General features: G+C 41.0%; 1 protein-coding gene and 1 non-coding gene across 4 annotated transcripts; one reads left to right on the top strand and one right to left on the bottom strand.

Annotated features, from left to right (window-relative positions):
* Nucleotides 1-713: 713 nt before the first annotated feature.
* On the bottom strand, nt 714-21,502 carry prkcdb (protein kinase C, delta b). Of its 3 annotated transcripts, XM_041034756.1 has the most exons (18): nt 21,229-21,501; nt 10,711-10,753; nt 10,399-10,529; nt 9,864-10,136; nt 7,353-7,521; nt 6,232-6,263; nt 6,045-6,130; nt 5,526-5,655; nt 5,307-5,407; nt 5,071-5,155; nt 4,739-4,866; nt 3,868-4,041; nt 3,555-3,646; nt 3,355-3,417; nt 3,036-3,174; nt 2,573-2,761; nt 2,276-2,404; nt 714-2,127 (listed from the first exon to the last, which is right to left on the bottom strand). In XM_041034756.1, exons 3-18 carry the CDS (start codon nt 10,505-10,507, stop codon nt 1,969-1,971), a joined length of 2,058 nt encoding a protein of 685 aa, XP_040890690.1. In that variant the 5' UTR covers nt 10,508-10,529; nt 10,711-10,753; nt 21,229-21,501; the 3' UTR covers nt 714-1,968. The 3 variants fall into 3 exon arrangements, with proteins under 3 accessions (XP_040890690.1, XP_040890691.1, XP_040890689.1); XM_041034757.1 differs by lacking the exon at nt 10,711-10,753 and having other exon boundaries at nt 7,353-7,518; nt 21,229-21,502; XM_041034755.1 differs by lacking the exon at nt 10,711-10,753 and having other exon boundaries at nt 21,229-21,500.
* On the top strand, nt 9,382-9,453 carry trnae-cuc. Its single transcript has one exon. It is a non-coding gene; the product is annotated as a tRNA-Glu (tRNA).
* Nucleotides 21,503-25,223: the final 3,721 nt, after the last annotated feature.

A 25,223-nucleotide genomic window follows, 5' to 3' on the forward strand; every position in this document is an offset into this window, starting at 1 on the left:
CAAATTCATTCAGTCATTTTTATTTAAGTGTAGAGGTGCTCTCTCTATAAGCTTTCATACACAATATTATAAAACTAGTATTGGGGAATTAGGTTTCATAAATAAACTCGAGTAAAAATCAAGTGGTTTTTTACTGTCTTCTTTTGCCTTTTCATTATGCTTTTTTAAATTTGACAACTGTGTGGGGTCATTTTTATTTTAAAAAGGTCCACAACTTGAATGCTGCATTGGGCTTAAGGCTGTTTGCATAAAAGCAAATTTCTCAACAACTTGAACAGGTTTATCTCTCAGTGCAGGCTGCTGTTTCTTGCCTCATGTTTGGTATTTGTTCAGTGTCCATATCCTGCAGCAGGCGGTGGATTACTGCTGGGGACAGAGGACGAGGACAGGTCATAAGCCGTGCGCACTGCAGGAATGCCTTTCAGTCCACACATTAAACCGAGAGGTGCAATTATGACACCTGACCGCTAGATGGCAGTAAAGTCCAGCAGGTCTTTCACACCATACATCTCTGTGGTATTTGGAAATGTTCTGGCGCCCTTACACAGGATTTCTCATATTCTGTGGTGAGGTACTGCAGAGGCCACAGAAGTGGGATTTCTAAGGTAGGTGAGTCTTTACAATAGGAAACCTTATGATATACATGTCTGCAACAATAAATGTCAATGAAATGCAAAATGAATTCAAGTGGAGAGAAGCCAACACGAATTTTGAGTTTATAGTATATTTATTTATAATCAGATGTAAAAGACGAGGAGAGTAAAAAAGTACACCCTTAACTCAAGGACAGCTCATGGTTTCGTACGTCTTAGTTTTCCATACACAGAACTAATATTTTCATATTAAAAATTCCTACATTCAAGTAATATAATACATTACAAAGACCCTATGCTTCCAGTGATAGGCCCCTCCCTCCCACAAAAATAATGCATCTTTCAACACAGCTGGATGTACAACTGCAACTCTTTCCAGTAAGTCTGCTGACAGCCCAGAAAATGAACATGATGTACGTAACGATTGTTTGTGTTATGCTTCAGTCTGATGTGCAGCATGCGGTTTGATGCCAGCAGCACACAAAGACAAGACGACTGCCACGTAGGAATTTGTGCTAAATTAAAAAAAACAGATTAACTCTTGTGAGGCTACGTGAGACTAAAGACTTTCTAAAGACAGTGCAGTTAGTGAGGAGTGGGAAAATATGTAGTTCCACAATAATCTTACTTCAGCTTCAATTCCCCCCACTCTTTATGGTACATTTCTCTCTATGAAACCTGGATAATTCAAGGATTCACTCAACAACAGTCAATGTTACCAAGTGCAATAGCACCATTTGCATCTAAGAAAATACCTGCACACACCCACACACTTGTATGCATGTGGTAACACACAAACACACTCAGCTGGGATGTGCTAGGACACGTACTATAAGCGAAGCACATAGGGTGAGAGTGAATATTGTGTGTACCGCTGAATTCTCCTGACTTTTCTGTGCAATGCCCGGTGTGCATATTTGTATTACTAAAAACAAGCAGGTCGTGCGTGTGCCTGCGAATTTAAATTTTGAGATACAGTACATTAGATGATTCGTACACATTCAAGATGTGATCAGGAGGACAAATGACAGTAAAATAAGAAAAAACAGAATGCTTCATTGACAGTCCCCCCTGCATTGATTATGGTAACACCCATTTCTTTAGAATCTCCCTTAATTTCCTGGAGCTTTATACTCTTTTATACATCTATACAGTTTGACTGCTGAGACCTGCTTTATTGCTTCAGACACCAGAAAATATCCTAGTATTATTGTATTTCATCCTCTGATAGAGGAAGAAAATAAGTCAAAGTCAAGCTCACATCTTTTCATGTTCTTGTTATCCATCCAGTTGATAAGGTAAATAGAATAGGATAAGAACCTATTTCGCAGAGCTGGGCTAAGACCTTGTTCCCGGGGCAGCCATTTTGTTTTTTTCATTTGCTTATCATTTGTTCTAGTCTGGGATTGACAAAGGAAAAGCCAGAGAATGCAGCCTGGTCCATGGAGTCGATGAGGTTCTTGTCTGCGTGGGAGAGGCGAGGCTTCTCGTTCAGGAACTCTCGGTCAAAGTTGCTGCAGTCGTTGGGGGATTTCTATGGGTGGTAGGTCAGAGATTTCAGTTAGGTTAATATAACAATGCACACTGAGGTAATCAGTATCCTAGATGCACGCACTTATATTTACACAAATGAATTTCAGGTACCAAGTAGCTGGTTCTGAAACTAAATCATGGGCTCATACCACTTTGGGCTTGAAAGGAGGCTCCAGCTCTCTCTTCTCCAGTGCTGGCCAATTGATTGTTTTGAAGAAGGGGTGTACTCGGATGTCTCCCACCACGCCTAACCTGCGACTGGGATCCCGCTCAAACAGCTGAAATAATGACAGGAGACAAGCAAAATCATTACAGACACAACACTAAACAACTCCCTGTAATACTATATTGTGAAAAAGAAAAATGACGTCCATTCATGTGTATGATGTACATGCTGTATTGGCCTATATGGGACAAAGTGTGGCCTAATAGCATTAATCATTCACCAGTTCAAGCAGGTTTTTGGCCTCCTTGGCGATCCACCGAGGGTAGTGAGGGATGTCCGACCTGATGGATTCAAACAGCTCGTCCTCATCGTCACCTTGGAAAGGTGACTGACCGATCAGCATCTCATACACTAACACACCAAAAGACCACCAGTCCACTGAGAAGGTGTACTTCTGTCCTAACAGGATCTGAGATGAGAGACAGTTTCATAAAACGCATCAGAAACGCATGAAGGAGACTGTGAATCACCCTGGTTTGATGGTACCTACAGACACTGCCATGCCTCTTAATGGCCACAAGGTGGCACATACTGTATATTGTGAAACAATAAATGACTGTGCTGCAATTCACATTTTAAAAACAATAATTCTAAAAACAAATTTCAGAAGAAATATGTTTTACAGATTCTGACATAGTGTATGAAACTACAAAATGTTTTATCAGCCAGGCCTTAACACAAACCTCTGGTGCAATATAGTCTGGTGTTCCACAAAATGTTGTGGCTCTGGCCTCTCCAAACACATTCTCTTTGCACATGCCAAAATCTGCTATCTTTATGTGCCCATCCTTGTCCAGCATCACATTGTCCAGCTTCAGATCTCTGCAGAAAGACATGAAAAGAGATATATGCAATGTACAAACAGTTCCCCTGCAGTATATTTGGTTTGAAGTACTATTGTCTAAAATCCAAAAAGAGATTCAGTTCCAGTCTATTCTGTTGCAGCAGAGGGTATAATATAGAGGTTGCGGGCACCAGTGCACAGTGGTTATTGGGTCTTACCTGTAGATAATTCCTTTTGAGTGGAGGAACTGCAGTCCCACTATTATCTCAGCCGCGTAGAATCTGAAGGTTGAAATATGCAAAACAACCATTAAGCACCATTACAGTGATTAAGAGCTACAGTTACAAATCCTCAGTTGCGGAAAATGACAATTGCCGCATCACTCATAGTACTTTACATGGTATCCCAGTGTACTCACGTGGCTCTGTTGAGATCGAAGCGGCCTTTGTCTTGGATGTGGAACATCAAGTCACCTCCATTCAGGTACTCCATTACAAAGAAAAGGTGCTCCTGAGCAAACAACACATAACTGTCAGCTCACTGTCACAGATAAATGAGACGTGAGGGGAGTGTGAGAGAGAATGGATTCAGATAAGGGAGGGGGGGGGGAGTGTGGGTTCTTAACAGCTAGGAATTGCTGTTCTTACCGACCCGGTCCGGATTGATTCCCTATCAGGGAACATGCTTTTGAAGCATGTTATTAGTGAGGTGTTTAGTACATGTGTGCTTACTTTAGACTGGAACGTGGAATAGAGGTGTGTGAGGAAGGGGTTCTCCCACGCGAGGGACAGGACTCTCTTTTCCACCATGGTACACTCCACATCGTCATCCATGAGAACCACATCTTTCTTCAGAACCTTCACAGCAAAGTACTGGCTCTGCCCCTTCAGCTCTGCCAGCAGCACCTGGGGTGTCACAGTCGCTTCATCAGTGTGATCACAGCAGTTTCATGGAGTACAATTGCAGCAAAAACAAAATCAAAATCTGTTTTCCTCAAATAGGTCAACCTTCATAGGCGGTATGATTTGTCAAATGTTGCCTAGGATCCATAGTGATGGAGTAACACAGCTCTTTTGTCATCTGAAAACCATCTTCCACTCCAGCGTGTCAGGAAGTCATTTAACAGGCAGTGGGGGGATGTACTGATCTACTAAGGTATCACTAGCCTAGTCTATCAAAAATTGTGAAATAATATTTAACAAATGTGTTCAAGGAAGGACTGTGACAGACTTTGATGACAGCGCACACTAAGACATGACTACGTGATAAGAATCTGTCTCTTGAAGATGTGAGCCCACCAGTATTAGAATTCAGCTTTCATCATTTCAAACATCTTCACATACTGGTTTTTCTTAGTAACGTCACTTCTAATCGTTCCAAACAGTCTAAAACATGCAGATTTGGACTTTTACTGTCCTTCTCGTTGTCTCTTCTCATGATTATATTTGTTTGGCTGTGCTCATCTACATAGTTAATATTCATGTATGGGCAATTTCAGGATGAATGTGATGTTCTTACTAAGTATGTGTAACAACACTGGCATGAAGAAGTTTGTGAAATGTATTAAATTTACAGTGTCTTCCGTTTCCATGGGGACCATACCTTGCCAAAGCTGCCTTTGCCCAGCACCTTGTGGAACACCAGGTGGTTCATGGTGAGGCGTACCCGGGGAACTGTAGGTGCACCTGGGGTTGGGCTCGAGCCCTCACTCGCCTTGCCACTGCCATCTGCTATAAATACACATTTGCACATACATAGTAAATACATATGCAAACCTGAATGCAAAATATGCAAACTCATACAACAATGAAAGATTTGAGAACATAAATTATGTAACAGCAACAACATCACAGCTATTTTACCCTTAAAGATAAAATCAGACTTTAAAAAGACAACTTTGCAAGACAGTGTGTGCTACAATGAACACATCTTACCACTAGGGTCTACCGGCCCTTTTTGGATTTCTTGGTAGATCCCAATATCTGCTGCATTGGAGTTATCAGGTTTCTTCACAGATTTCTGAGGAGGAAAAAGGTTTTGCTGAAACATTCATGACATCAAACATCCACAATCAATAATTTGTTAATTTTTTAACAGTGACTGGCATAAAATGCACACAAAGGCAACACAAACTAATAAAAAAAACCAGATGTTTTGTTTCTGTACTAACCTGGGTGACTTGAGACAGAGCCTCTGCCAGTAGTTTCTGGTTGATTCCACACAGATTGGCCACTTTTGTCTGACAGTAACTATGTACGTTCATGCCACAGTCTGGTCACAGGTGCAAAAAAAAGAAAAGGATTAGAGAACACAGGAGATGAGAATATTTAAGACAAAGAAAAAACAAACATCAAAAAAAAAAAAAAAAAACCCAACAGTGAACACTTACCTTCACATTTAAGGCCCTGTCTGTAAAGACCCCACAGCAGACTGCCACAGTGGTCACAGAAAGTGGGGCTCTTATAGTTATAGTGCTTGAAGCGATGTGGCATATCAATCTTAAAGCGCTCTTTCTGGAACTACAAACACACAGAAATCCATTAAACCAACAGATAGTTGCCATCTGACAATTAAAACAGACGCATGTGGAACTGTATTGTGGATTTTCCTAATTCTAGAATTTAATATAAACACTGTCTGTAGACTTGGGCCTGGCCCTGTTCAGTTGTGCTCTCACAAAAAACAATGCATTGGACTCTTTATGCAAGGAAAAACACGATGACCAAAGTAATGATTAATGGGCTACTTAATAACAACGCACAAGTAATAAGACGAGGTAGCACAGAAAAAAAAACTCATTATTGATCCACAGAATGAGTAATAAAATAACAATGTAAAACAAAATGCAGTTCATTGTCAGTGTCAGATCAGTTTCACTTTCATTGTGGAGCACATTAACTTTGCTCACCATAGTGTCACGGCTGTTGGCTGCTGTTCCAGTGCACCTGCCAATGATTTTTTCAATGCATTTCTTGTGGATTGCCGCATTGCATTCTGGGTGGAAAAAAAAAGACCAAATATTGTGATAATTGTGAAGAATACAAAAGGATAAAATGTGATTAAAATGCAGACAGCAACAAACAACAAACACTCACGTCTGCACTTGTAACCTTGCTTGTTGAGCCCCCTAAATGGGAGAAAAGAAACGGAAATAAATGTTTGTACTGTATGACATGAAGCAAAAAAAAGAAGAAAGAAAAATATGGCTGCTGATAACAGAGCAATATTCTCAGGATGGTTTTCATTGCTGGGATTGTGATTGTGGCAGTCATGTACTGTAGTATGTAGATAATTAGCAGCATAAAAGTGAAGGTTTACTGACTGCTTTGTGCAACAGCTACTAAACTACAAGCCTACTAGTCTGCAAGCTTCCCTTCCCCAAAGTATTATGTAAGTAAAAAAAAAAAAGCCTGAGAAATGCATGAGAGACATGTTATCAGCGCTGGCGAAACAATGACTCAGGCGTTTTTGTTTTTATTATAAGCATATCTGGAAGACATCTGTCACTTCTTAGATCATGAGGTTAAAGATTGTACGTATGAAAATGCTCAGATGATAAGTGGCCACAGAGTCACAAACACGTGAACAGACTAAAAAAAAAAATCAGGTTTCCTCATGTCTGTTGGGGATAAATAATACTGTAGTTTGAGAGACGGGAGGAGTTTGGCCAGGGGTTAGTCCTGCTGACATAGTTGGAACACAACATGACATCCTTGTGGGATTTCTCTAGACAGTGACTCATTCTCACAATAGCAGCCCTGCTGTTGTTTCTACCATTACTAACCCCCCCAGGACTGCTCTACTTAGGAAACCAGAACCGATACTAATTGGTCTTTTGAGAAACACCCTTGGGGGCTGGACTTTTCTTACTGGACAACTGATGTTAGTCCCAGTTGGTACCCAGAGAATATACCGTACGTGATGGCACAAATAATTTGGAATTATTAAAGATGTGCAAACATCTTTAATATTTAGTAGGATCTTAGTAAAAATACAATGCTAATTATTTATCATATCTATAAAAATTCGCTCCTTCTGGATGAACCAAGTCCAAACAGTAGCTTTACTACCTCCGTCTCTCCTTAAAAAGATTTAAAAAATACTGACAGTCAAAGTGAAAGGAGATTTTGATATGCTGATCAGCTAAATTACACAAACTAATTGCGACATAGTAGTGACAGCTGTCGTGTAACAAAGACAGAACTTGGCATCTCACCAGAGGAACTCTTTGCAGACAGAGCAGAAAGTGGGCTGGCCAAAGAAAGTGGCGGAGAACTCGTGGTTCTTGATGAAGTGAACCTTGGGCTGCTTGAAAGCTCCTCTCCTCCTGTTGAGGGTTGTGACTCCATCCTCAGGAGACGCCTTCATTGATGGCTTAGATGCTGCTGAAGGACGAGATTTACGAGAATTTACAAATCAAACTACTGTGTTTCTGGTCAAATCTACAGACAAAAAGTACAAGGCAAACTTGTTTATCAGAAAACTTCATAGTGAGGAGTTAGCTGAATCCACTTTTTATTTGTTTCCAAAGGCAAATAAAGTTATATCAGGAATGCAGTGAGGAGGGAGTCTTTTTATTTATTCCTATTTATTTATTTAACCAACCAATTTTTTGAGCCGATGACCTTTATTGATGGTCTTCAATTAACATCACAGTGGGTATTATCATAAAGCAGTCATCAGCCACAAAAGACAAGGGGTATTTAGTCAAAAAGCTATATTAGCTAGTGAAGGAGGCCACGGGCGCTGCTGGTAAATGAAGGGAAAACAAAGAAAAATGCCCTCATGGAAAAATGGCTCCAGTTGACGCAAGTCAGTGGGGTGGGGTCAAAAGTCAACCAGAGAAGACAACAAAAAGAGGCGTGAGAGAGGTACACAAAGAAAGCAGAAAGAGATAGAGAGGGTGAGTAGGTGGGTGGATGGGAGGGAGATAGGGGTGAGAAAGAGGAACAATTCAAAAAAGGAGTGGCCTTAAAGTGACAATTGATAGACAGGGAAAAGTGGCAAGACTGACGAGGTGAGGGAGATAAACTCATTTCCTCTCTCACATTCTACTGACAGATGTTTATGTTTGGACAGCGCTTCATTGAGTCCAGCCAAGAAAGTGGGAGTGAGACAGAGGGCAAGAGAAAGACAGACAGCGTCAAGGGCTGTTCACACATGCCTAAAAATACTCTGGGCTGCTTTTCAGGAAACCTGTGGAGTGTGTAGGAGGGAGCTGATGGAGTGGGGAGCTCTTTCATAACAGTAGGCACATCTCCCTCTCATGACCTTGTCCAACCCTGAACAGTGAACCCTCACTGTGCTACTCCCACGCAAGAAACTCCCCCTTCGAAGAACCAGTTTGTAAATCTCACCCGGTCCCCTCCATGTTGGCAGTGACTACCACAGGCTGGGTTCCCTGTCTGGGGTGCTAAGCTGGTGGCTGAATACAGATTTTTTTGCCAGCCAGCATTACTATGCTTCACTTCTGCTTCTGACAGCTGAAGTGAAACAAAAATGTTTTTTTGGAGGCTAATAATGATAGGGATAAGATTTTACACATGGACAAGCAGCGGTGGATGTGTAAGTGGCCTTTTTATATATTCAATGTTTCCCTTTCACTTTCTGACAGGGTAGAAAACTATTTGAAATGAGATTTTAGACCACAGAGATCTGAAACTCTTCACTGATAGGTTAACATATTATAAACAGACCTAATATTCTGTAAGTTAGCTTAACTCATGTCCTAGTGAACTGATTAGTATACTGTATCAAGAAAAATGTGTGTTTATACTTCTTGTCATATATGTTGAGCCATATACAAATATATTTATTATGAGCTAATTACTCAAAGTAAAGCCAGCCCTAAGGCCAAATTCCTACATGACCTTCAAGTACTGTTACAGTACACTGACTACATGGCCACACCTGTAGTCACCTGACAAGCTCAGCGTGAGAGATGTCACCAGCATACAGATTAAACCTTAACAGCTTGACGTCGACGATTTATTGCAGGGCAGCTGGTCTGGAAGGTGATAACTCCACATTCCTCAGAAAGGTTTCCATTAACTAACACATTAAGCTGCAGCTGACTCTGTAAAGTGCAGGGAAATCAGATGAGGATCCTTTCTGCCAGCAGAGGGCATTGCATATCAGCACTGCAGGAGAGTGATTTTCTGTGGGTGATGGGAGGGGGAAGGAAAAAGAAGTGGAGTGGGGAGGGGGGGTGTCAGTAGACTATCATCTTACTGAGAGAGCACCACTCCCTGGTGGTCTAGTGGTTAGGATTCGGCGCTCTCACCGCCGCGGCCCGGGTTCGATTCCCGGTCAGGGAACGTTTTTTTTTTTTTTTTTTTTTAAATTCCCCTGTAAACGTATTTTCTTACTGGCCTCCTTACTTAAGTGATGTGGTCCAACAAGGACACACAGTTTTCTGCCAAACATGGAAAAGTTTTGCTTGTTTCACACGAGAGATTTCTGTCTGTGCTGATCTGAAACGGGCTGGGTGAGCTTGGAATAAGATGAAACAACATGTTTCCAAGTGCTAATTAGGATTTAACAATATTTGAATCTAAACGTGATGACAGTTGTGGGGTTGCTTGCTTAAGTTTCAAGGTCATTGTTGGTGAAATCTGCTCAAAGCCCTGAGGAAGCAGGTTATCGTTTTGAGAGCCCAACTCAACAGTGAACTTCAACATATTTAATATTGTAGAAAAACACTTAAAATTTGAAACTAAAGTTTTACCTGCATCACTGTCCTCCAGGAAAAACTGCACAGCTATCTGGACCTTCCCCGAAGGATACAGGTCCACCCAGAACTCAGTACGTCCGTTGTTTTTGGACTTCTTACAGCGCTCTGCCAGTACTGACACGCCCACCGTGGCCTTGGCCAATGGCTCCTCGGTGCTCTGCATGAGGACTACTTCTAGGACACGACCCTCATAGATGTGAGCATCAAAAGTGGACTTCCAGGCTGGATACATGGTGGGCTTCCTCTGGATCAAGGTCTTTCCTCGCTCTGTGATAGGACACTTTGATCAACTTTTGAAAGAAAACGCTTGTTTTTTACATTTTCATTCTCAGGAAAATCACACAAATGGCTTAAACACAAAGTACCTGAAGATGGTAGCGAGGCAGTTTGTATGTGGACTTTTGAGCCCAGCAGATGGTGACTGTTAAGACAATTAAACTGGGGACGTGTCGTCTCCCTCTGCACTGTGCCACTCCCTTGTCTAAATGAAACTGTGATTGCACACATGCGTGTGTGCATCTGTACATACCTGTGTTGACAGACTCCTTCATCTTGATGGCACAGATGGGAGGGTCAGACAGAGAAGGCAGAGCGCCCACGTCATAAGCGTTGAGGGCGATACGCAGGAAGGGTGCCATGGTGACCACTCACCTAAGCCTCCTAGAACAGAGACACAGACTGACAGTTAGGACATCTCATTTCCACACAAACACACGCTCATCTTGTACTTGCGTTGCTCATGGTGTGCATGTGAAACGAGAAGGAAGAGAATCAGCACTCTCAGATGGGGACTATAGAGGAAGCAGAAGTTTCCAACTCAAGACCCAACTTTGGAAATTACCTGCCAGTAATGAGGGAAGAGGGAACAGAGTGGCAATCCTTATCTGAGAGAGAGAGAAGGATGAGAGAATGAGACAGAGGGTGACAAAGTCAAAAAGATCAAATTTCTAAAACTAACAGAAAGTCCCAGTATCAGTGTAAAAGACAAATGTTAACAGATAAGCAGAGGAGTTTCTATGCAGCTTTAGTTGGCTGTATATGTGTGTGTATTTTATTTTATTTTATTTATTTTTTTTTTCTTTTCTTTCCTGTAAAGGACTTTTGGAGCAATGTATCATAGAGCATTGCCAACACTAGAATCAGCCCTGGCGATTGTGAATGGTTAAATGCGTGCTACTTTTAATCTGGGGAGGAGATACTGCTAGTTCAGCTTTGTTTAGTTCAATTTTAGCCATTTAGTATTTTCTTTTTCTGTTGGTAGTATAGAGTAAAACTTCTAGTCTAACAGACTGGTCAATCAAAACATCTCACCATTCTATTGCCTTGTTGCCTAGATTTGCATTTAGTTTGAATGCCACATCTGAAAAATGTGACATTATGCTAACGTGGTCAGAATACCTACTTTAAGTCATGTTTTAAGATATGGGCCCTCTTTTATATATTTGTTGTGCATTAATTCAGATTTCCGTTTTACACTCCTCGAAAATTACGATGTCCCAAAGAGAAAACCATGCTACTCTTCATTACAAATGACAAAAAAACCTGAAGACTTGCAAAAGTGCCCATCCGCTTGCTTCATTTAGACTGAATTGCTCCACTGACAGATTTGTTCAGTACTGCTCTCCACGTGCTCCATATACTTCCTCTTAGAGTGGTTCTTGAGGAGGATAGACCATAGTCTATCCAGTCATTCTTTATCTGCTCAGCTGACCAGCCCCCTTCTATACATCTTAACACGATTATTACCTGTATTGTGGTAGAGTCTCAGCATAAAGCATCCTGTTAATCTTCACAGATACAGATGTCTACATTTTTAGATGTTATAAATTATTAAGTAAATACATCTAAATATACTGTAACAACATAAATACATATAACCCCCCAAAAATGATTGTAAATATTTTTTCAAAATAAAAAAAAATGTGCAAAAAGTCAAGCAGTGAACATTTTCTTCGGGCAACTTCTTGTGGTAGGTAACATTCTTGCTTTGTATAACCTACAAATAGGACCTGAACCTTTTCTGTGAACTTTAAAAATATTACGTTTATCAAATATAATGCAGAAAATATATAATGGTCCTAAAGTATCATGCAAGATTTAGTCACTTGAAAGACAAACATGTTTTCTGTAGAAGCAGTCAGTATCAGTAGGACACCACAGAGCTAAGCATAGTGTACCAGGAGGACAAACACTTGTCCTGTGTTTTCAGTTTTGGGACACAGGGTTCAGTAAATCAGTGATCTTGAATAGTAAACTGTCTTGCTGTTGAAACAATAGCTAAAGCTAGAGACACTTCCCTTCAAGGGCCCTTGTAATAACAGAGATTACAAAGGAGGCAGCCAGTCAAGCCTCATGTTGCATAAAGGAACTGTACTAACAAACACTTTCTGAACCTTTGATGTTACCAAGACTGTTTCACACCACAGTCACACAGTTGCTACGTCACAGACTAGCAGGACCCAGAGGGCATATTAGCCTACATCCTAATTCTCAAAGCAGCAATAAAATCTCACAGAATTACTTCAAGAATTTCCACACAGCACTTTTTGTGAGCTTTTAAGTTCCTTAACTTGATCTCTTGAAGCTTTAGTTTCTTGCTCCATTAACATAATCTTGGTTTAATAGTCATTTCAGAGACATGGCACACCTGTGGTTTGAGGCAAACAGCACCTAATTTTAAATGCACAATGATGTTTAGCCGCTCTGTGAAATTACCTTTCTGGGCAGTAATCTCTAAAAGCAAAATGCACAGAAACGTGTCCTTCTTTTAAGCTTGAGCATGATTAGGTACATGAAACTCCTGGACAGGAATGTACGGTAGCATCCCTGCTTCTGCTTAAATAATTCATCATTCACGAGGAGACAGGCTTTGTTTGTGTTCTTGATGCTTTTCACGTTGCTCAATGTCATGCATTATGCCTGATTTATGAACATGAATTCTGCTCAGCCTATAACTGTAGAGTAGCTGCTATTTTGAGCTTTGGTTGCGTCCAGATCACCTTTTAGTTCATCTGCTGAATACCACTGACCAAAAAGGCAGAGTTTTAGAGAGGGGGCTTTCAGCTCTTCAGCATTTTCTTGCTGTACTTGCTGTTGGAAACTTTTTTTTTCCAACAGCAAGTGGAGAGCTCCTTTTTAACATCCACTGTTTTTCTTAAATCCCCATTGGGAGCTGCTTAGCAGTACAACCCATTACTGTACCCGCACTGGACAGGTCTCAGGTGTGGATGTGTGCAGCTGTACATAATTCCTGATAAACCAACTCACTCGGGATTTGTAGTGTGTAGGAGGCAGCAGAGCCGTACAGAGGAAGGCTTGTGATCTGGAGGTTCCTGGCTTGATATTTCAGACGAGCAAGAAAAATCTGGGGTGGGAGGTGAATGACAAACAGCGATGTCGCAGTAGCCATCACTACGCAGCTTTTTGAGCAAGACTCTTAACCCATGGCTGACTCAACGTGCATTTTAAAACACACACCAATTATGAAACCAAAAGCCTACACAGAGTCATCATCCAGGCCTGTTTTATTCTGAAATCACAAATGCCTGCCCATGTGTTAAAAATAGTGGATGTTTAAAAGGAGATCTCCACTTATTTTTTTGATGCATACAGTAATTTTGCGTGCTTTTATTGTTTTATATGTACTGTAATTATGGTATCCTTGAAAACAAGAGTATGCTCTCTTATATAAAGCTTATAAATATTTTGATTTTTGTGTATAGGTATATTTTGGCATGCATTTCCAGCTTCAGCTGTTCTCCTTAGTGTCTCCACTGATCTGAGAACAACACATCTCTGTTGTTGACGCTGGAAGCTTTGTGTGAACTTATGGGCGTGTCAAGGATCTAAAGATTATTTAAAGAAGCCACTGTTTGAGTGAGGTCAGGAGGGTCGAGAAACTGTTAGAGCTCTCGCAATACTGCCCACGCCTGCACATACACAGACAGACACACATACAAGAAGAATCAGTGTTATTGGGTTTGACACATATTGAAATATATTAAAAAAAATAAAGTGTATACATTTTCACGGCCCGCTTCTAGTTTACTCTCTGCTTTACACACATACTCTCTGATGTACACATACACAGATCCTGCTACACAGAAAAGGGAGCCTTGTTTCCCCAGAGAGAGTGGAAAAAATGAGCACATGCAATTGGGGAAGGGGTGGGTAGAGGAAAAGAGCAAGAGAGAGGGAAAGAAAAAAAAAGATAGACAACACACTGTAAGGCAGGCCAGTGGACATGAGGCGAAATCAGACTCAATGATATAACCAGATTTGGCTTCGCTGGATCCACACGCACAAAAGCAGGTTTCCAGTGAGATGGATAATGTTCATGCATGTGTGTGTGGCCTCAAGGAGCTATTTAGTTACTCTTTGGTATGTTTTGAGCTTTTGTCCTCCACTGAAAGGTCTGCAAAAAGCCAGTAAATGTACAGCTGGACTCTCTGCCTGTGGTGTATGTGTTAACATTGTACAACACAAAATAAATCATTAATTATACAGTACATGGAAGACGGCACAGTATGCGGAAAACATGACAACTACAAGACATAAGAAACTAAAGCATGCCATTAAATTCCACTTGACTTGACACGAAAATTCCTGTTATCCATCATATCAGCTCTGAGAACGTTCAAGGAGTGTTCCTCTTTCCATCAGTATAGGCTCTGTGTGTAATTCATTTCAAAACCAAACAGGGCAGCAGAAAACACATTTCAGCAATTAGCTAGCATAATATGTAGATTAACATACAAAGAGGAAACGCGCATTTAGTTTACACCACACGTACCAAACAACACAATAGCGGAGACTGAGGTGCAGATGCAGAGTGTCGATAAGTGTCAGACTGTCATCAAAGGTCATACCATCAGAGGTTTGGTATTCACTGAATAAAAGGAGATGTCATTTAAAGGAAGTAGTGATCAAGCAGGTTTAGCAGGTCAGGGAGCTACTGTGTGTCAGCCTTTCGTCAGCATGTCTGAACAACTACAGGTGCAATTATGCAGAAAATGACAACAACAAAGTCTACTCCACATAATAAACAGGAATCATAATCATCTACAACAATTCTTCTCCTGTCAGGCCTAAAGCTGCCTGCAGAACAACGGAAAGGGATTCAGAGTCCTGTATAAAGACACATTAATTCTACAGTGTGAATGTTATGAAGACAGCACTGATGAAAGGTTAACCCTTCCTCACCCCTTTGCCAAGGATTTGTGTACATACATCAAAAGGAGCGTGCATTGTGGGTGCTTACATCTGTACTTATTTAAGAATGTAAGATTTGAATTTTTATACCATACATAGTTCCACATTTTTAGTACAATGCAGCAAAACACAGATCTTAAAAACATGTAGATAAGACAACAGTGTAATGTTCTTGTCTGGCCATTGTATTCAGTTACCTGACCTCAAACCCACTGAAAATGTGTTTCACTTCCAGATGAGAGGCAAAAGCACCTGAAGAAGCAAGAGGTGTGTTTGGCTGCAGTACAGGCCTGTTAAAGCGTCACAAGTGTCTGTTGATGTCTACAGGTTGTAAACTTCAAACAGTCACAGACTGCAAAGGAACCAGATATTAAATATAATAACTTTTAAGTTTATGTTTATGGTAACTTACCCACTTACATCTGGAAACATCTAGTGACATTTAGTGACTTTCTGAAAAGGCTTTAGCTACTTTCCACTGGAGTAATTGTTTACAGCGGTTCCACAATAATTTTCCACTACATCCTGAAGTTTGAACATTGACCAAAAGTAGTTCAGTCACATGCTAAGTTTTGACCCAGTCTATCTAGTTCTGCTATGACATCTCAAAAAGGTCAATATGAACTTAGATTACATTTAGCTGCTTTGGTTTCGAGATCCTGTCATTGTGAATGCCTCACTGTCACACTATTGTGGTTTATTGAGGTGCCTGAACAGAACAGAGCTGTTGTTATTAGTAACAACTGTGCTTTCCTCCAAAGCCAAGTCAAAATGTCTGATCCACTATCCTGTGACTCAGTATTTTGACCCAAATGAGTGAATATCACAGATGTTGTCAGTACAAGCACATTTGCTGGTGTTTGTCTATTAAGAAAGCAAATCACTGCCATTTTAATTTGAATTACATCAGCATCTGCTTTTGAATTTTGAAATGTAATCTCTATTGAATACTTAATACTTAATTTAAATACCAATTCATTTATTGAACTGTTTGACTTATGAAACTATCTTTCTGAATAAACATGGTTTCAAGCTCACTTTGTGAAAATTTCAATTGTCAGTTTCAAGTTTTGCAATTTCAAAATCTTTTCTTCCAGTATATATTTATTTTAGGGATTTCAAATTCAGTTAGAAAATTCATAACCTTAATGCTTAACTAATATTCAAAAGCTCTATTCAAGTTCCTCTATTTCAGTAAGCTCAGTTCTTGTCATAGGTGGTAGCTGCATCTGCCTCAGAGATGAACGATAACCTCGAGCAATGAAAACTGGCCTGACAGGATGCTAAATAAAGGTAGAAGATGAAGTAGGACACAGGTATCAGATCAACCTGTTCTGAATTCTCAAGTCCTCCTAAACCTAACTTAAATACATGTCACAGCAATTGCAAGGTTATCCAACATCGCTAGAATAGAGCTGTCACTTCATATCAAGCAAACCACTGTGAGAGAACATCAGGTTTGAAGGTTGCTGGCTCACTTACTGAAAGCAAAAACAGTAAGTGTGTGACACATTCATGTACTGCACTGTATACCATGATATAGCTGGTAAGTGAAATCAAGAAATATGGACAAATGTGAAGGAAGATGGAAAGAGTGCCGCATGCTTTCACCCTACATGATCTAAATATTTTTTAGTTGTATAGCAGAAGAAACTTTCATGTCGCACAATTATTTCAAGAGATTGTGCTGTCCCAATGACAGAGAGAGAGAGGGGGGAAGAGTGCAAGGCTCAGTGAAAGAGACACAAGTCCACAACAGACCCAGAGCAGCCTGGCTCGATGGAGCTGGGCCAGTTGGTGGCCTAGCAAATTAGAGCTGAACAAACATGCTGCACACGATTATAATGAATGTGAGCATGGTCAGAGTCAGGCAGGCCACACTCGTGCCTAAAGCTAACAACCCGGTGCCGTGACTGTGTGTGTAAACATGCACTGCATCGTGAAACTGCTCGTTATGATAGCTGGAGGAAAAACAATCCAACCACGTTAGAAATTAAACAGTGATCATGGAAAAAGCCTGTTCCTGAATGTGATAGCACTGTTGGTTGTACAGCAGGCATCTGCTATTGGAATATTGTTTTCCTAGATTCATATACATTAACTAGGAAGAACTCGAGAGTACATGCAATACTGTGCCTCTGTCAAGTCTGCACAGTCATCTAAATTTGCTTTTTCACTGACATTTTTGGAGGTTTTCTATCTTCATCCGGATCCAGATCTGCACCCAAATATATACACTAAAAATAATTATGCAGATTTTTCTGATAATGCCTAAATCCTATCAACATTAGGGCTTTGTACGTATGACCTGTACACAGTATCATAAGTCAAACTCAAGACCACCGAGTTTTGATCATTTTAAATTGAGCCATTGTTTTTTATTGCTTTAGCAGCAACATTTTGCTGGAGTGTAACTGATGTGCACGTTTTCAAAACTGCTTTACAAGTGTACAGTGCCTAAGAACTGTAGCAATTCATGTCAAACTGCCCATGCCTACAATAACTTGGCAACCAGTTACAGCGAAATGGCATGAAACATCAAAAAACAACTGAATTACTTTTTTTGTGAAGTCAATCAAACATGTGCCTCCAAATATAACCTTGTTGATGACGGTAATAACATAGTAGGGTTACATTTGAGACCAATCAATCTCTGGATTTTCTTTTTTATTCCCAGTTTTGATAGACAAATTCATGCTAAAGTGTAATTCTCACAAAACTTTCCTTAATCCACAAGTCTTTCACTGAAGCATGATGGCTTGTATTATTACCGCATTAACCCTGTCTCAAAAGCACGCAAGTGTACTTGGGCGCGCACACACACTAATAACCTTGAACAAAGCAGCCTTTAATGAATTTCAGTGGAGACTGGCTTGACAGAATCAAAGCCTTCCTTTCTTTCACTACCTCACCAAGGTTAATGTCTAACACCCCTTCCCCAACCACACACACACACACACACACACACAGGTTAAATCAACAGGCAGCATGCTACAGATGGTGTCTGGGGAGACGCCAACACCTTCAGGCATGAAAATATGCATTTGACTGCCTTATATGATGTTAAATTCTCCATCTCCACCCCCCCCCCCCCCCCCCTCACTCACACACACACACACACACACACACACACACACACACACACACACACACACACACACACACACACACACACACACACACACACAGAGCACTCAGGTCAAAGTAGGACAGGAAGGAAAAGTGAGTGAGGTTTGGAGAATAATGAGAGCAGAGCTGAGGCTGACGGTTCAAAGTTAAAGTCAGATGAGTAGGTGTTGTTCTACATTTATTCCAGTGATACTGTTAAAATTTCATTTGGTGCCTTGAACTGACCAAAATAAGACCAAATAAATACAAGTTGTTATTACGTGTCTAATGGATGTGAGGACTGACACTGCTCATGGACACAAACCTCAGTGTAACTGCTGTGGAGTGATAACCTTTCTGGGTTTCTCTCCCTCTTTCCTGAGTATCACTGAGCTCCCTGGCTCTGCGTCAAACCTGCTATACCAGCATGGAATGAATCCTGCCACAGTGTGTGTGTGTGTGTGTGTGTGTGTGTGCGTGTTCTCTCCAAATGCATTAAGAGCGGTGTCCATTTCTGCCCCGCTCACAGTTCACAAAGCCTTGGTTAAGTCAAACAAAATAGCATCCAAGCAAGGAGAGCCAGGCAGGATGGTGTGGAGTGTGTGTGTGTGTGTGTGTGAGAGAGAGAGAGAGAGAGAGAGAGAGAGAGAGAGAGAGAGAGAGAGAGAGAGAGAGAGAGAGAGAGAGAGAGACAGGTAGTGACAAGAGACCAAGGGCAAGTAATGAGCCAAACTATCATCACCCAGTGCTGATTAAGCAAACTTCTGCCAAAAGTGTGAGTGTGTGTGTATGAATGTGTGTGTATAATACTTAACAGCAGGTGTTCTCTTAAGGAGAATCATGTCTTACACCTCATAACAATAGTGTTATAGTGCAGGTACTTTTGGTATGTATGTGTTGTTTGATCTGCTATGGTACATAAAGCAAAGTGGGCTAAATTGTTCTTGTAGATTTTTGAGATATTAAGGTCACAAATTATGTCTGAGTTTGATAGTGAAACAAAATGTTACTTTTTACAGTACAAAACACCCTTTCAGTTAATGAAATAAACAGCTCAGCTGCATTTGTGCTTAATGTTGTCTCATCACAAAGAGTAGTACGTTTCCTACTACACAGTGAAGCAAAAAAACAAAACAAATTTGTGCTTTAAATCAGAAAACATTCAATTAAAATAGATGAATCAGACGAATTACTGATGTCAGCTTTCAGTGCTTGACTGTTCTGCTGCTCTGTGTTTCGGACACAGATTGGCTGGGATTTAAAAAGTGCACTGGTTCAACATGTACAAACAAAAACACTCTAAACACTGTCTGAATTATATGAGTCGGCGATGTGTTTATGTGCGTGCTGTGCTTTCGAGGGATCATCACTGCATGGACAACTCGTAACAGAGCAGACGTCCCAGCAGTGTCCTCCGAGCGGCTTGTGATGCCACAAGCCAATATTGACACACCAGTAACTGCAGGCAGATAATGTTACCCAGGCTTTACAAAGCTGCACTGCCTCCAGAAGATAACAACAGGATGCAGAGTCTTGCCACAAATGCAGAATTGTGTTATAGTGTGTGACAAGACTTTCACAAGCAATGGAAGGAATATTTCAAAATAGGATAATTCAGTGTACCTGGGGAGCTGCCACGTCATGTCAGCTGCTGTGGATTCAGAAAGCCAAGCTGTTTATAGCCACAAGAATGCAGGGTAATCTTCACACAGACACTTCCCTTAAACTAAACCCTGCCATCGCATAACTCCCTTACCATTCTTCATCACCTAGGTGAGGTCAACAATTGGGAAACAAGCCACACAAAAGACACAACGAGAACGATGCGCAAAAAAAGAAGACATATGTTAGTAGGAGGATGACTAAACGCATCTCCAGTTGCTGAACCTGAGTGCAATGAGGGAAGGACCTTTGACATTTCATGCTCATGGACTTCAGTCTCAGGTGAGCAAGGCAAACTGGCTCTAGTACAAGTTAAACCACAATGAGCCAGGTGCTGTTGTTTATCATCTGTATTGCCTTCGCAATGACCCTGGCACTGGCACCGTTCCTTCAAACTTCCTCTTATCCAGCCTTATAGTTGAAGAGTATAACGTGTATATATATATTTATATATATATATATATGTATACACATTTTGTGACTGATTTATAATGAATCATTATGATGTAAACTAGATGTACTCACTAAAGGTGCTGTGTGAAATCTGTGGAGCTCCACAGTGTCTGTGGACCTTGTTACTTTCACTGTTTTATATCTCTATTTAGCTGTAGTTTCACTAAAAAAACTCCTTGACTGTATAACTAAAATGCACTGATAAAAGTCACTTTATGGGATAAAACAACTTTTGAGCACTAATAGACACAAAAATGTAACGTGTAAAAAAGGATGTATGTCAGCCTGCTCATTCAAAGGAGGACATAAAGGCGCTTTAAAGAGAAGTTTGTCCCCAAATTTATTACTATAAGAGGAAAACTGTCGTTTAATAGTTTGAGGGGATATGAAGAATGCTTTCTCTCCTTTGGTCGTATTTTTGGTCTTTAGAACCAATTTAAACAAACTCCACCGTGTCAGCTAGCTCCATTTTAATGTTCCACCAAGTTAGCTTAGCTGCTCTGTTGCCATAGGATACAACACATCGCTAAAGGAATGTGTGTCTTCCCGGATCAATGGGGACGTAAGTTTTGCCACATTAACAGGACCTGCGAGCACTGAAACATGGCTTAACGTAACTTACGTAACTACAACTATAACAGGGCGAGAGAGGGAGTCATTCCGCGACAGCAACTCCTCTCATTCCCAAAGCCAGACGGTCCTTTTACTACTCCTACTGATGAGAGCCCGGGGGCTGCAGTCGAGCTGTGCTTCACAGTGTTTACCAAACACAACCCAAAGCCATGGGGTGGGGTGGGAGTCAAAGCAAAGACAGGCGACTCTTGACTCCCAGTGCCCTGCAAGTCAGTGCCGTTGTCCCAACTGTCACACGCCGAAGCTCAAGTTTTCCCAACTACAAACAACTTCACTCGAAACTGTGACTTACCTCTCCCACCGAGCTGCAAAACGTCTCGTTCGTCGCGAGTTTGTGTCCGGGTGGGTGTTTGAACCACGTCTGTCCCTGAAGTTTCACTTCAAAAAAATCTTAAACGTGTGTTTAAGGAAGTGTTGGAGTCGGCTGCTGTCCTCTGCTCCTCTGACTGCCGGGCTCTGTACTGCGGCTCTACGGCCGCGCGCGGTGCGGAGTAGTGAATGTGTGACGTCAACCAGGTGAATTCCCAAAGACACACAAAGCTGAGAGGTTCACGCGGTAAACACACGAGTCACACGGTCATACAACCGAATCGAGGGTTATTGTTAAATGTACATTTCAGTGAGTCTGGCGCCGGCAGAACTGGATTGACAACACTGGAAACTGGATATTTTACACTGGAGACTGGCTTCTCTCACGAGCAATGCTGTGCCTCGTCTTCCCAGGATTCAGTTTGTTCTGTAACACCTTGGCCTGAACCTGACACTGTATCACACGACATATCAGTGTTAAAAACAAAACAACAACAAAAAAACCCCAAAAAAACAAGCAAAACAAGGAAGTGAACGAGAAGTTTCTCACAGTTTCACACTGAGTGTCAATGTACACCAACATTTTTTCCCACTTGTGAAAAATGTGCATGCGTGAGAACCAGGAAATCAAAGCAATGAGCAACCTATGCTCACATGGTCACGTCAGATCAGTTTTATTTCTAAATAGCACCAAATCATAACATAAGTTATCTCAGGGCACTTTTCATATAGAGCAGGTCTAAATGGTACTCTTTATGATACTCTTTATAGACACCCAGCATTTCACAAAACAGGTCTGGTCTATCTCTCTTTCCACCTGTCTCTGTGACACACACACAGGTTTAGAGAGAATGTAGTTTATGGGATGATCCAAACAGCCCTGAATTTACATACTGGCCCTGCCCACAGTATCTCCATACTCCTATTCCTCCTTTCCTACGCAAAGCAGACAGATCCACGTGGTGCTGAGTCATCAGCCCCCACCCACCACCACTGTATGACTATAAGAGAAAATGGACCTGTAAATTTAGACAGCCTGTCTCAGTTCCTAAAGGGGTATTTTTAGCTCCAAAGAGTATATAACAATGATGTATGGAATTGGTGACCAGGACTGAATGCTGATAGAGATCACTGAGTAAGCCTGGAGTTACTCATCACCACCACAAACATGGTGCACAAGACAATAGATCTTAACACACAAAAAAAAGTCTCCCCACCACACAGAAAGCATGGGCACCTGGACACAAATGTGCAGTCAAGCCCATATTTTAATTTGGTTATTTAAATCTCTCTTAGCTGTGTTTTGTGGTTGTGACAAAGAGTAGCACGTACCCACTAATTCCAAAGATTCATCATGTTTGCCAGATGTCCGGTGTAGTCACCCTAAATCTTCTTTAACACAAGGAAACAACCATAAAAAAAAAAAAAAGCGTAAAATCCTGTGACGGGAAAACTTTTTGACTACTTTCACTTCCTAGAAGACAATCTGTCTTCATCAATGACCTCATCCTGCACCAGGGGTTGTAAATAGAAACTTCACCCAATAAAATGATCACAGACTTTTGATTGTCACCTCTGCCTGCCCCTCCCATTAAATAAAGCCTGCCTCTGGCTTTCCCAACTGATATCCAGTGGACCTGCACTTGAATGACCCCTCCCTGTGTTTTTCTCCTGCCCAGCGTTCTGGTTCACCAGGAACTGCATCAGACTGGGGAAGCCAGATTTTCTTCCCTTCTAACATCCGCAAGCAAACAGCGTTTTCTCGCCATCACCACCTTCTGATGGAAAGAAAGTCAGTCAGAGGGGTGCCTAGAATTCTGAGGTCACAAGTTACGTGATAATCATAAAGTTAGTCTCCTGCCAACACCTGGGGCTGCAGGAGTGCAAAATCACCCCTTGCAGCTTTAAAGTTTAAATTAGAGACGGCAGTGTTGGCTGAAAGAATTCCAGCTTGAGGTTTTACCTGTTTGTACACTTCAAAACAGATAAACCCAACTGTTGCTGTGTTTGTGGGTTATGTAACTTCACTGTAAGAAGCATAATAACATGATGTAGCACAGCATATGAAACTACTGGCTTCAAATTTGCTGCTTGAATCAGACTTATGGCAGGGGCAGGGGACACAGACGATTCCTGTTGTGACGGCCATTCCTGCCATCCCAGCAGTGCCAGGGCAAACATGAGAGTGAGTAATGAGAGTAACAGACGGAGGGAGGGAGGGAGGGATGAAAAAACAATCCCTAAAAAAGGAGAGAAATGGTCCTTTCATCAAGAGACATGCCACAGACTAAATCTGCCTTACTCTATGTGTCCTCATTTCCTTTTTTCCCAGTGACTCTCTGCAGCTTTTTCAATACTTTGCCTTACACGGTCTCTTGTCCCCTCTTCTTTGCTTAACGCCTTTTTCTTGTTTCAAGACTGAGAAGTGAGTGTTTGTTGACGAAGAGAAGTTCAACTATTGCTTCACTCAAATGGCCTTGAGGTAAACCAGACCAGTTTTTAGACAGAGATAAGGTTGTCTAAGACCATACATGTTGACATATAACATGAGTTTGGCAAAACATTGTGTTAGACGTTGGGTTATCTCTCGAAGCCCTTTACTTTCCTGTTGTAAACCATTGCTGAAGTGACTTTCTTATCGTGCTGTGATATGTGATACATACACACACACACATACATATACACATATACACATACATATACCCATATATACATAGTTAACAAAAGAACACACCAAACGCACATCTACAAGTGTTTTTGTTGTTTCTGGTTTACAATGTTGTGCAAGTTACCAACAGCAGATGACACACTTCTGTTGTGTATGTTCAGTGTACTCAGCTGCTTATTTCATGCTGTCATTCATACTTATCCTCTATTGTGTAACATATTCTGCATTAATATTAGTAATAATAGAAGCATTTGACAAGAACAAAGATGAGATGGAACACTTCCTCTTCAAAAATAACCTTCTTACTTTAAAGTTTGGTCTGGTGTATCTACAGTGTTGCACTGGAACAAGATTTTAAGGTTACAGTATGGAAAATTTTCTAACCTGACGTCGACACAAGGTTCTCAGCCACGGAAGAATTGTCCCGTTGACATTCCAACATAGGTCTGATCTTATAACATAATTACAACACTGGTCATTTTTTTTCCCAATCATGTCTCAGCTCATTCTTTCACTTAGTCTGATTAGCAGTTTTCTCTGTTTTATTTTGAACCTTTTTCCCTGTGATACAGTGTGCACAAGGAGAAGCTGTCCTTCTGCTATTTTTAGAGGTCCTTTTCTTACAATTTGCAGAGACTACAGAAACTGAAGGCTATTGATTCAAGCACGCAGGCAGTTACCTAATCACTTTCTGCATCTCTGGTTCCCTGGCTACTAAGGGAAAAATTTTGTGAACGCGTTTGTATGTGTGTGAGAGGCCATGTGCCTGGGTTTGTGCTCTTATCAAGACAAGAAGTGGAACATTGTGTCTTTAACTTTCAAGCGCTCGAAGGAATTGAACAACTTTCCACGCTTTCAATGCTTTTCTCATTTCTATCTCTCTCTTTTGTTACTTCAAGTAAGTATTGGGTCACTGGCACTCCTGGGATCATGTATCTAGAGCAACCCCAATCTTCCTATTTTCTGTTCTGCCTACTTTCTGACTGATGTGCAATTACTTTATCTTTACTCATCTAGTAGGAAATGATCTCTTGGTCTTGTATCCAGTAACAGTATTCTTGGCAAACATTCTCTGTTTCCTTCCTCATAGACAGCTTTTTTAAAATGATCGATGCCGTAATCAAATGCAAGGTTTGATTTTTCAAAGGATCGTGCTGGCTGATAAATTTAAATCACTTCCTTTTTTTTTCTTTCCGTAAACTCTTACACTGGGCCTGCTCTGGTTAACTTGCGGTCATTAATAATTCAGATAGTAAAAAAGAAATAGGCCAAAATGTTTTGTGCTGTTTCTTTGTCTTTAAATATTTATG

This window comes from Toxotes jaculatrix, chromosome 3 (assembly GCF_017976425.1).
Source record: "Toxotes jaculatrix isolate fToxJac2 chromosome 3, fToxJac2.pri, whole genome shotgun sequence".
Classification (NCBI taxonomy): Eukaryota; Metazoa; Chordata; class Actinopteri; family Toxotidae; genus Toxotes; species Toxotes jaculatrix.

What these genes read in the sequence shown, in the direction of transcription:
- prkcdb (XM_041034756.1), bottom strand. Translation starts at nt 10,507, where the DNA reads ATGGCACCCTTCCTGCGTATCGCCCTCAACGCTTATGACGTGGGCGCT. An exon ending in CCAACAGCCGTGACACTATG is followed by an intron (nt 5,656 to 6,044) that starts GTGAGCAAAGTT and finishes GTGTGTTTGTAG; the next exon opens with TTCCAGAAAGAGCGCTTTAA. An exon ending in ACAGGGCCTTAAATGTGAAG is followed by an intron (nt 5,408 to 5,525) that starts GTAAGTGTTCAC and finishes ACCTGTGACCAG; the next exon opens with ACTGTGGCATGAACGTACAT.